This window comes from Zonotrichia albicollis, chromosome 4, assembly GCF_047830755.1.
Source record: "Zonotrichia albicollis isolate bZonAlb1 chromosome 4, bZonAlb1.hap1, whole genome shotgun sequence".
In the NCBI taxonomy this organism is placed as follows: domain Eukaryota; kingdom Metazoa; phylum Chordata; class Aves; order Passeriformes; family Passerellidae; genus Zonotrichia; species Zonotrichia albicollis.
In genome coordinates, this window is record NC_133822.1 from 50375093 (window position 1) to 50387392 (window position 12300).

At 39.2% G+C, this 12300-nt stretch overlaps 1 protein-coding gene across 12 annotated transcripts in view; it reads left to right on the plus strand.

Annotated features, from left to right (window-relative positions):
- GRIP1 (glutamate receptor interacting protein 1) overlaps positions 1-12300 on the plus strand; it is a 305895-nt gene that overhangs the window by 143975 nt on the left and 149620 nt on the right. For 2 of the 12 annotated variants that reach the window (XM_014271218.3, XM_026797184.2), the window contains exon 1: positions 11602-12114. The exons of the other annotated variants lie outside the window; for them this stretch is intronic. In XM_014271218.3, the coding sequence (XP_014126693.2) occupies positions 12060-12114 (55 nt within the window). In that variant the 5' untranslated portion in view covers positions 11602-12059. Of the gene's footprint in view, positions 1-11601; positions 12115-12300 lie in introns of those variants that run through there. 12 annotated transcript variants of the gene reach the window in all.

Genomic DNA, 12300 nt, shown 5'->3' on the forward strand with positions numbered 1-12300 from the left:
AAGTGAAAGAGAAATAATGACAATAATGAAGAGGCAGAACATTGATTTTAATATGTAGCAGCAGTATGGAGATCTGGATCTGATGAATCAGAAGGGGGAAGCTGGCACAGGAGCAAACTGTGATTTGTTGCATACATTTGTTTCCATTTTTATCCATTAGCAGCACTGTGAGCATTCAGATGCAGACGAGAGATCTGGAATGGGAAACAGGGGGAGGGGAACTTGGGCTTTTAAAACTTGGATAGGTGATGAATTTATATCAGTTAGCTTTCTAATTTCTTGTTAAAATGTCCAGGCCCCTTTCTCCTTGCCTTGCTTTAAAATAAATAAATAAATTGCACAGTTACCATCCTGTTTCTGCATTCCAGGCTGCAGCTTGGGAGTATTTCCATCACCTCAACAGTTTTATGGACCTTTCCAGTAAGGCAGCAGGCCTTGGAAGTTGGTGCAGTACCATTAGCATATGCCTCTGCAAAATATTTCATCATTTTGTGACTCCCTTTTGATCAATTAAGTTTATGTAGCTCTTTCCAAGTAAGTTCATAGGGAGAATCTGTACACAGCAATCTTTTTGTGGTACTGAGTTTATTTTCATTGTTGAAGTGCAGCAGCTGGCGTGATGCAAACTAAAACGTATGTTGGGAAAAATAGTAAGTACATCAGGAGAAAATGCATTGGGGGAAAAAACCGAGTGCTTTACAATTGCAGTATGAGCCAGTTTTCATAAAGCCTTTGACACATGAACAACTACAAAGAAATTCAAGTGTACATTGCCATTTTCCATCTCTGGCTGTGAACACACTAGTCTTTGGTATCTCTAGGTGTAACCTGTTTGTGTTCACCTAGGTAGAGTCTGACATTCTGTTTGAGTGGAAAGCTAGTGACATGCTACCAAAATGCTAATATGTGCTCTTAAAAAGAGGAGAGAGACAAAAAAAGACAAGTTTTGAAGAAAGAAAGAAGTTTTGGCCATGATCTTCTCCTTGATTTAGTGCTGGTGTCTCTAAAATTTCAGTAATGAAATAAATATTGAATAAGCATTAAAGACGGAGAAGGATTTCAGGTCTTGAAGATAATGTGAACATAGTTGATAAGCAGTATAGATTTGTAAATAATGAGCTCTGTCACTGTTAGGGATATAATACAAAATTTATGGGAAAAGTACTATTGCTTGATGCAACTCTGCAGGATGTTTTTGCATCTTTTAAAACATTTGGTGTCTTTTAAATGCTCATGATCTAAAAAGGGAAAGTACCTTAGAATGAGTTGGCTGAGAAACACCCCCAGGAGCTGATTCAAGAATAAAGACAGCAGTAGTGATTTAATGCCCTCGTTAACTGTTGATAAAATTAGCAGTTGAAATTAGATCAGGAGACCTACATAGTAATAAGAGTGGAGATGCCTTTAACTAGTCTTTAAAACAACTAGACATGTGTAATATGCAGAAGAATATCGTATGACTTGGCAAGTAAATGTGTCTATGGGGAAGTAATCCAAGATATGATGATATACTATGAATGAAAAGCTGGGAAAGCATCAGTGTTTAGAGGGACCAGCACATGTGGAGAAATTGCAGTTGGGTTTGCTAATCGCTAATAGCAGCAATACTTACAAAAGGGAGTAACTAAGGCTGTTACTCCCTAACAAAGGTCATGTCACGGGCGGAGGAAAGTAACTGCCCTTTACTTACTCAGGTGTCTGCACCAGGGCTGTTAAATGGAATTATGGCTGCTTCTCATATTGAAACACACGCGTGAACAGAAAGGGTTCAGTAAAAAGCAGATGAATTTAATGCCTGACTTGTTGCAAAAGTTAAAAATGTGTGTGTATAGAATATTTGTATACAATGATTATTAGAAGAACCCAGATATCTATGGAAAGAGGAAAGTTCTAAGGAAAGATTTGAATGGTCCCAATTGTTACAGAAAAGTAAGGGGAAAAATAAGGTTATTGTTAAAAAATTTTCACTGATACATACTGAGTCATATAAAATATGCTCAAAAAAAAAAGATTTTTGACTGTGTGACATGAAGAAACAAGGTAGCAGTTTTCAAAGCAGTGTGGATGGCAGGAGTGTGCTGTGTCTGGTACAGCCACTTTAGGGTCTCAAGATCCTAAAGCCAGTCTGAGACCCATGAATGCATCAGGAATTCAGGGTTGTTTGGGCTTTTAAAGAAGATACGCGAGTTCAAAATTGCTAGTTGGTTAATGAAGATGTAATACAGAACTTGAAGTTTTGTGTTCATTGATAAGCTCTAATTTCATATCTGACAGTGCAAAAGAAATGTGTGAGAGAGTTTTGGTATAAAAATGTTGAAGTATTAGAAAACGAATTAAAACACAGATTTGTTACTAGTTGATAATTTTAAGTGATACATCCACAATAATACAGGAAGACAAGTGCTTTTATTTTTTTTCATTTACATTTTAAATTTTGCAGGGGTAACATTTGTTTTGCTGATTGGCATATTTTAGTTTTCTGCTGGGCTGTTCTGGAATGCACTGTTTTGCTCCTCTATCTAGTTGTCCCCAGTTTTTTATTGATAATTTTTGTACACAATACCATATTTACCTTCAGAGATTGTAGGATTTCTATTATTAAAAAAAAAAAGAGAAGAGGAAACAAAACTGATAAATAATGAAGAGATAAATATTGTATACAGCCTTTCAAGTGTTGATGTTATCTGGCCAAGCTACTTTTTGGGAGAGTATTTTAAAAGGAACTATTAAAGATGTGATGAATAGCAGTGGGACACCACTAAACCATTAATGATCCATGGAAGAATAACACTAAAGCAAGCTTGAGGCTATCAACCTTTCATTTTTGAGACTAACATTACAAATATTTCAACCCTATGCATAGGAGCCTTTCCTTTGTTTTGGTGACTTGGGAGGAAAGCATGGTGATAATTTCCTATGAGTCATACATGCTATATATGTATAACATGTATGAATTTTCCTGATGTAAATAACATGCTTTGTGTTACTTTGCTCATGTGTGTTTTATGCCTCTTGCTGTGTATCCTGTCCCTTCTTTTACAGCAAAAGGGAGAGGATGTGTGTGGCTGAGGATGGTGCACAAAAGGGTTTCCCTGCTTTTGAAATGTCAGCATTTTAGAATGTGGAGTTGTTGTGGTGTGTAATGGGGCACTTTTTACAGCACATTAAGGATTCTGGTTATAAAAATATTTTTGTATTGGTGTTAATTATATATTTGATAAAACATTATGTTTATCTGTGTATAGCTAGTCCTGTCTTTTATTTGTACAACATTTCATGTGCAAACCTGATGAGTATTTTAAGGATGAAAATGGCCTGAAAACTCTTCCAGTCCATTTTTTATTGGTGTCCATTTCTCTTAGTCCAAGCAGTAGTTACAGACAGTAGGAGGCCATCAAAAATCTTGTATCTTGCTTCATTTGCTTTCTAAGACAAGAGAGGACATGTAAGATGTGTAAGCCGGTTGTGACATCCAGCCTGTTACTGTTACAGCAGGTCCAATAACTGATGTTTTGAAAAATGGGTATTCCAGAACCATTTTGGTAGTTTTATCTGTCAGTAGATCTTCCAATCAGGAAGTGATTAGTTTGAATTTTAACACTTGCCTATCAAGTGATGTAGAAGCTCTTGAACACTCGATATGTCCATCCCATGACAGCTCTTAGGCGCTCTCTAGTCAGGTCACTGTCCTAACTCTCCTAATCCAATATTATACTTTCTGAGGCTGGCACTGCACAAGACTTTTTTATTGGTCAAATTACTCTTGGTGCTCTTCTCTGCACCCTGTTCAGTTTTTCAGCCTTTAAAAAACAAATCTAAGGTGAGCAAACCCCATCACACGTGGCAGAGCTGAATATTGAGTTCTAGTGTAGGTCTCTGCATGCAAGGCATGTAGCGATGTTTTCTGTTCTTGTTCTCAGTCTGCCCCCAATTATACAAGCAATGATTGCATTAAACCTCTTGTCACAGTTGTAAGTCGTTGGCTTTTCTTGAAATTATCTGCTCGGTTTTTTTTTTACTCATCATATTCTGGGATACACTCCCTGGTTCTCCCAGTACCGGTTCTACTTCTGGGGTGGAATAGTTCATGTGGCTGGGAAAGTGCACTGGTGGGTGCCAGTTGGCTGGCAGCCGAGCACTGTGCACCAGTGTGATTTCAGTACAGAAATCCATTCTGTTCTGGTAAAGCAGCTGCTGCCATGTCTTTCTGCAGCTTGCACACGGTAGGCATCAATGAATCAGCATTTCCCTTCATCTTGCAAAGGCTTGACACTATTGTCAGTCAAAACTGCTTGTGCCATCCTTTCTTTTTGCCGCATCTCTAGAGCTGTAATATTTCACTGCCATCCTTTTTGACCATACCTTGAATATGAAGACTTACATAAAAACTTGCAGAGTTAATTCCTAAAAAAATCTGTGGTAGTAGATTAAATGACTTTATATTCTAGACTCATACCTCCAAATACACATTTTATTTTCTAGTGTGATGTTCACGGTTGCTTAATATGTTGATAAGTATATGGGAACAAAGCAGGATAGTTAGAGAAAGATACAGTTATTCCACTTTTGTTCAAGTGGTTTTAGTAGAATCAAAATCTCTTTTTTTTTTTTTTTTCTATTTTAGTGAGAGTAGAAGCAGCTGTTTTCTGCTAAGTCTCTGCTAAGAGAGAGTCTCCACTTCCAGTATGGTACTTTTGAGGGATTGCTTAGCTTTGTTTTGTTAGAGACTGATGCAGCAGTTGGAAGGTCATCATTTTAATTAATTAAAAAAAACCTCTACAAAGTACCAAGCCTTACAGAAATTGTAATTACAGGAGTCTTTAACCATGTAGTGCAGCATGTGGAAGCTACTTGTAAGACAGAGTCATCCTTTAGTTTTGAGATTACATTAAATCCCCAAGCCTGTAATTATATGCCTGTGGCTGGCAGGAGCCCATGCTGGGCTGATTGTGTTCAATGATCGGGGGTCGTTACTTGCTGTTTCTCTCCATGGGACCTACAACATCCTGGAAAGCAAGTACCTAGTGCTTCCACTGCTGCTTCTGCTGCTGACAGGGCAGACAGACTACTTTGGATTTGATTTATTTCATTTTATTTTGACATATTTCAGATTCTTTACTGTCTGTTCAGAAGATGCAAGGACAAATTATTAGTAATGCTCCAGAAAGTGAGCACTCTCTTCTGTCATTGTAAACCAAACCAAAGAAAGGGTACAGACATGTGTCTGTACTAGAAATGCAGCGATACCTGATTCATAAGCTCTTGATTTTGTGAAAAGACTTGATGCAAGGTGCACATGGGTGGAGGCAATCCTGGGCACAAGTACACGCCAGGCAGAGAAAGGATTGCAAGCAGCCCTGCTGAGAAGGACTTGGGCATGCTGGTGATGAGAAGCTCAACACGACCCAGCAATGTGAGCTCGCAGCACAGGAGGCCACCCTCATCCTGGGCTGCATCCAAAGCAGGGGGCAGCAGGGCCAGGGAGGGGATCTGCCCCTCTGCTCTGCTGAGACTCTGCTGCACCCAGCTCTGGGGCACTCCGTGTAAGGAGTACATGGATGTGGAGGAAGTCCAGAAGCCCAGTCCAAGGTCTGGAGCACCTCTTCTGTGAAGAGAAGGCTGAGAGATCTCAGGTTATTCAGCCTGGAAAAGAGAAGGCTTCAGGGAGACCTTAGAGCACCTTCCAGTAATTAAAGGGAGCTTAACAAAAGAGATGGCTTTTTTTTTATTTTTTTTTTTTGCATGGACAGATAGTGATGGGATTAGGGGGAACCTTTTTAACCTAAAGGAGGAGGGATTTAAGTTAGACATTAGAATTTGTTACAGTGAGCGTTGTGAGACGCTGGAACAGGATGCCCAGAGAAGTTTTGGATGCCTCATCCCTGGAAGTGTTCAAGGCCAAGTTGGATGGGGCTCTGAGCAAGCTGATCTTGTGGGTGGCAGGGAGACTGAAACTAGATGAGGTTTAAGGCCTGTGCCAACCCAAACCAGGCAAAGATGATGATGGTGACTTGTTTCTGAAACAAATCTCAACTAGTTGTGACTATACTTGAAGTTACCTTTGAGAAACTACAACATACTTGTCCCACTGAAGTTTCTAATTTTCATAGTGTATATGGCATCTTCATATTTTCTAAATCTTTTAAATCTCTAATTATTTTTAAGCAAATATTTGTTGCTAAGGAAGGGTGGAAAAAGCTACTAGTGTGTTTGCCAGTAGCTGAAATGAAGTTAAAAGTCAAAGTTGTACTCAAAGGTTTTTTAAGCTCTTTTTCTAGTAAGAAAGATCTCTTAACCTTTGTATATCAACACAATTTCACTGAAAAGGACAAGTTTAATTTTTGCCAGCAATTGAAACAGACTGGGAACATAAAAATTTTTGTGTAAACCTCTGGTGTGGGATTCTTGTAAAGGGTAATGTAGGCAATGCCGTACCTTAGGTTGTGCTGAAGGGTAATGTTCAGTGGAGAGTTATTTTCATGTGGAAAAGATAGATGTATTCTCTCTCCTTTAATACTGCATTATAAATTTTAAAAAATATATTGTTAAATCAGACTTAAAAAAAATAAATTAAAATGTGAATCTGCTGTGTAGTAAAAAGCTTCAGCAAAAAGCCATCCCAGGATGTGGCAATATTGACTGATTTTATCACCACTTATTTCCTACTGATTCAAAAAGGTTAACATTGCTTGAAGCTAATGAATGAAGATTTTGGGGTTTTTAACTTAAAAGGCCCCTAAATTATTTTTCCTAATCTCTTCCTAGGCAATGAAGCTAAAATACGTGTATGGTGCTATGCAGCAGTGTTTTGGCATCAACTTACATCTTTACCAGATGTATTCTTGTCTTCTGTTAACCACTTTCAACACACACATGTCCTTGCTTTGCAACATGCTGTATCTCGTACCTGACATGTTCTCCAGTGAGGATCTTCTGAAGCCAGAGCAGCTTTTATGACTCTTAATGACCTGTAAAGCATTCTGCTGCAATCCCTGCGTGAAATTACCCATCAGTGTTGCAGAGGTGGTTATAAAGCTAGGAAATAGCTGCTGTAGTTGATTTAATAAAAATGTAAATTTACAAGATCCTCCAAATTATGCAAAGCTGACAAGTTGTCTTTTTTGATAATCTGAGCACTGGGGAATAACAGGGTGTCTTTATTTCACTTGCCTTTTTATTCCTTCTCCCTGTAGTGAAGGGGAATCTTCATAATAGCAATATTCATTGCAAAATGCTGGACTGACTGAGCCTGCAAAAATTTTGTTCAGATAGGCATTCCTCATATTGTTACAAGTTTGTATCAAATACTATAGTGGAAATGTTTTAGTTTTCAAGGTATCCATATAGCAATTTGTTATTTTCAGAGCTAAATTAAGTTTCTTTGTTCCTTAAAAATCTGACTTTCAATTTGACTAATGTGGTAGATGCCAGCAGTAACTTGTAAAATGATGAAACGAAATACTGAGTTGTACAAAATCTTTATGTGTTCAGATTTCATAATATTTCATTTCAATTTTCTTATGCAGGTAGATCCAGCAGATATCACTGTGTCTTCCTGACACATGAAGCATTCAATATCTGCATTGCTTTCTCGTTGCTTTCATGTTTGACTGATGCTGTTGTTTGACTACATGTTAGCCCTCACTGAACCCCATGGGTTGGCTTTCTTTAGAGGTCTGGCTCTGTGGTGAGCACTGCTGTGACCAAGTGAGTTCTCTGTGGTGTATCTGCTTCTGTGTGGCCACACACAAAACAGGAGCACGTGACATCCAAAACCAGTTATAGGAGCTCATGTGGACAAATCCCCTGACAAGTGAAAGAGGGGATGGTGTGGAACTGGTCTTAAGGTGTTGTTCAGTCACTGTATGAAAGGAAATGTTCGATACAGCATGAATGGAATTGTACTTGTAGGTTGCCTTCCAGGGATATATATTCCTGTGAAACAGAAGGGTGTGTCTTGTGCATACAAAGTTCATTTTTTAAAAACTCTTTTTTCCCCCCCAAACGCAATTTCATATTTTGCAGAATTTGTACTCTTCATTGAATACTGGTTCTTTACAGAAATTTCCTCATTGTATCTAATTGCCACCCTGTATAAAGATTGTAATCTTCAATTTAATTTAGAGAAATTTCATTACTTTTTTTTTTATCCTACAGAAAAGTGTAATAAATAGTAAAATTTTTGATTCATTTATTTCAGCTAATGTGATCTGATAAGATTAACCAGAAGTTTGTGTTAAATAGGATGCATATATTACACTGCCTGTCTTATTGCATGAAAATATAAGCTTCTTTCATCTAGGGACCTTCTACTGAGTACTTATGAATAAAAATTCAGTTGATAAAGTATTTGTGTGTTATATATATTCTAGATTTATAAATAATCTTTCAGACTCCTGAAAAAAGGAGTGAGTGCAGCAATAAAAATGATACAAATTTATGCTACTGCCCAGAAGGATCACAATGAAAAAGGATTTTTACAGATGAGTCCAGAGAAAATTGTGACTAAATATGTAGCTGAATTAATTAATAAGGAAGAAATATAATTACTAAGAGTTTAAGCTGTGTTATATGGACTATTAATAATTTTTTAGTATGTCTGAGGGTTTTTGATTTCCTGATGTTAGATACCTTTTTGGTTTTACCTCCTCCCCCATTTTTCCTCCTGAAACCAGTTAATTGCAGCTGCAGAGTTGAATGAATGACACTTCAGCAAATGATGGCTGTCTTTGAAATGTTGAAACATTTAAAAATCACAAAATACTGATTGTGGTAAAAATTTATATGTATTAATATATGAGGTATAGGTAAATTAATTTCAGGAGTTGGGCTTTGGACAAGAACAGTTCTGTTAATTCTCATGATTGTTGTCCTAAAAGAAGGTGATAAAACCACGTCTGTCATGAGTGAATATTTTAGAAATTGTTCCAAAAAGTGGATCTTTTCTAGACCTAGCAAAAATGAGGAAAAAATATGCAGTACATACAATAGATCATTATGTTCCATGTTGTATTTGAAGTATGGATTCTTTGTCTTCTGAAACCTTTTTGAGAAATTCAAATCTGTACACAACCTCCCTTGGCAAGGACAGAAAAATTGTCTGAAGAAACAAAAGCAAAAAATTATCCTATTGACTTGGTTGGAAGTGACTATTGCAGTGCTTCAGAGGCTGTTTAACATACACACCATAATCTAGAAGTAGTAAACAATACAATAAGCTTTTTGGATCAAGGAATGCATGTATCCTTTCACTGTTAGTAAAGCTTTGTCTGACCAAGTCTGCTGCTGATTTTGCATATATATCACAGTTTTTGTACAATTATTACAGTTTTGCACATTTCTACTTAATCCTGTTGGGACTCAGCATTTCCTTACCTAAAGGCTTGATTTTTCTGAAGCCTGAAGTCTGTCTTTTGCAGCCTCTTAGCTCTGTAAGTGTCCTCTGGTTTGCACCCTCTGTCAAAGGAGCTGAACCAGGGTAAGTCATGAAGTCAGATCACAAAAGCAATAAGAAGTTCTTCCTCGTGGTGTAGCTACAACCTCTTGCCATTTTCTGCCCAGCAGAAGTCGAAAATGATTGTATTGATTAAAATTGCACAAAAGTGGACTCTTGATTTGAGACCTGCTCACCAAAATCATCTTCTTTTGAAGGGCAGAAGGAACACTGCAGGCTCACCCAGCCCCGATGTTGGCAGGTGGTTCCAAGGTCCATATCCAGAGGTGGGACTGGAGACCTTGCTGCCTGGAGTAGACAGTACTGACCCCACAGCTGGCTGGGAAGGATCAAAGGACAAACGTTAGGGCAGCCAAGCTATCATCTTGGCAGTATCTTCTGGTGGCCCATGAGTTAAGGGCAAGTGTTCAGACTGGTCTGCCTGGGTCCAGCAAGGCTTATGGCATTGAGGACAGGCATCTGGCAGATGAAAAGGCTGTAAAAAAGATTCTGGATGCTAATCTGCAGAAGGAGAGCAGCAAGTTCAGGCAGCTTTGGCATCTCAAACCTGAAAGAGCTGTGAACAGGGCCTGTGTGCTGAGCCATAGCCTTTGGTTTCTGGAACAGATTTTCTAGGGGAGCAGGGAGAAAAGAAAACAGGTATGGGGTGGTATTTATTGGTATTATTGTTGTGAAGTCCTGTTACCTGAGCAGGAGGTGGCAAGAAAGGGTGGTGGCAAACTTTTTTGTCTGAAAGCATATTGGCACAGGGAGAGAGCCACTTTATGGGAGAACAAGAACACACAACTCCTCTCCCCTTTCCTCTGCCTAATACTCCCAAGATTTTGTTTTCTTTCTGAACTGCAGAATTACACTGATATAAACCTCTACCTTCATTCACTGGTTTCACTCCTCCTTGTATGCTCTGTCCATCCTTGGCCAGAGGTCTGTGGTTATGAGGATGGAGCTGTCAGTTCACACCTTCAGGTGCATCTGCTGTTCCACTGGCTGGGTTTTATGGCTCTCTGGTACCAGAGCAGCTATAAGAAGCAATAACAGGGTTGGTGAACGATGACTCGATTACCCCCATCTGGTTTTCATGACAATGAAATAAAATCAATTTTCACCAGCTCTGTCTAGGCAACTGCAATGGTGCTGATGGAGTGACCCTTGGAAATATGGCTGTTGCTCTAACCAATAAAACAAAAATAAGAAAAACAATAGTAATGGTAGTTGGAGCTGGACTGTGGGAAGCACAGAGCTGCTGATGCAGTGAAGAGAAGGCAGGGAGAGAGGAATAGCTCAGAGTGTGAGAGTTGTCCATGCTTTCTCCTGGCTTCGTGTAGCTGCTGGTAGAAGACCAGTGCATCATGACACTGGACCATAACATTAAATACAGTGATGGATAAAAGATGGTAGAAGAGAAACTAAGCAATTTTGTAATCAAAGCATGTGAGTAAGACAGAATATATGAAGACAGTTTTAAATACATCATTCAAGTGAAGCATAAATCTTGAGAAAGAAGTAATTCTCTTTTGTCTTAAAGGAGAGTATCTGGTGCGGGACTTGAGGTTTATGCATAGATTTGATGGGAAAAACTCTATGGAATATTTTGGTTTCCCTGCTTGGTTTTTAGAATGGATATGAGTTTTGTCCATAAGGGTGGTATGGAACTCTTGTGTAAGTGGTATGCTCTACTTCATAATTTTCTGAATTAATTGTAAAAGCAGATTAACTTGCTGTTTGAATCGACTTGAGAGGGCATAAAACTTGTGAGCTAAAGAAATCTTACAAATGGTGCAACATTTGGCCAATTCAGCTGCTCTAAAATCTGCTCTCTTCTTGCTTTAGTGAAGGCAGAAAACTCGATTCACTGTGTGTTTTCTATTCAGCATAATTTTATTTTGGTGTGATCAAATGCTTGGTGGTCCTGCCCACACAGAGCAATCCATCAATTCCCTCCACTCTCACCCTCCCCCTGTGGTCTGTGCTTCACCAGCTGTAATATACTTGTCTACAATTGTCAAAAAGCTTTCCTGATTATCAAATCAGGCTTCTTCTTTTTTCTTCCTTATAGATCAGTAGGATTAAATCTTTAATGTGCTTTGATTAGAATATTTCCATTTGAAATGGGCTCCTTCTCTCCCAGAAGTAGGATTCCTGATGTTTTTGCCCTATTTATTCTGAGGAAACACTAAGGGAAAGGACAGATACGAGGAAGGAGGAGAAAAATCACCATGTCTTGTTGAAATGTGGGGCCCTTTGCCTGGCACAGCAACCATCACTCCCTGCAGGGTCAGGGAATGCGAGAGGCTGGGGGATGTGTCCCTCTAATATCCGCGTCTGTGTGTGCAGCTAGATGCTTTCTAGCCTGTAAAGAAATATGGCTTTTCAAGCCTGCATCTCCTCGTGCAGGTGGTGGTGACGGCGCTAGTAGTGAATGACACAGCTTTGCCAGATGACACGGAGCTGATCTCTGCATCAGCCAAGAGGAATTAAGCTTTGTCACTCCCCGCCGGGGCTACCTTTTGCCTGGTATGTGCGGGAGGAGGAATTCACAGGCTGCTGCTGCATTCACCCAAGCAGAGCCCCGAGCGTGCTTTGCCAGGGGAGGCAGGCAGCCAGAATGATAGCTGTCTCTTTTAAATGCCGCTGTCAGATCCTGAGGAGACTTGCTAAAGGTAACGTGCTTTCCTTCTTACTCAACCAGGGGTTCCGTTGCGTCCTTCCAGAGACACAGCCTGATTTTTTTACTTTTAAATATGACCGTCCTTCCAATGTACTGTCAGGCAACAAAGAACTCCTGATACAGGAGGGTGTAGGAGCTCTTTCAATTAACATTCCTACATGTCCCAGGCTGTGGTTCT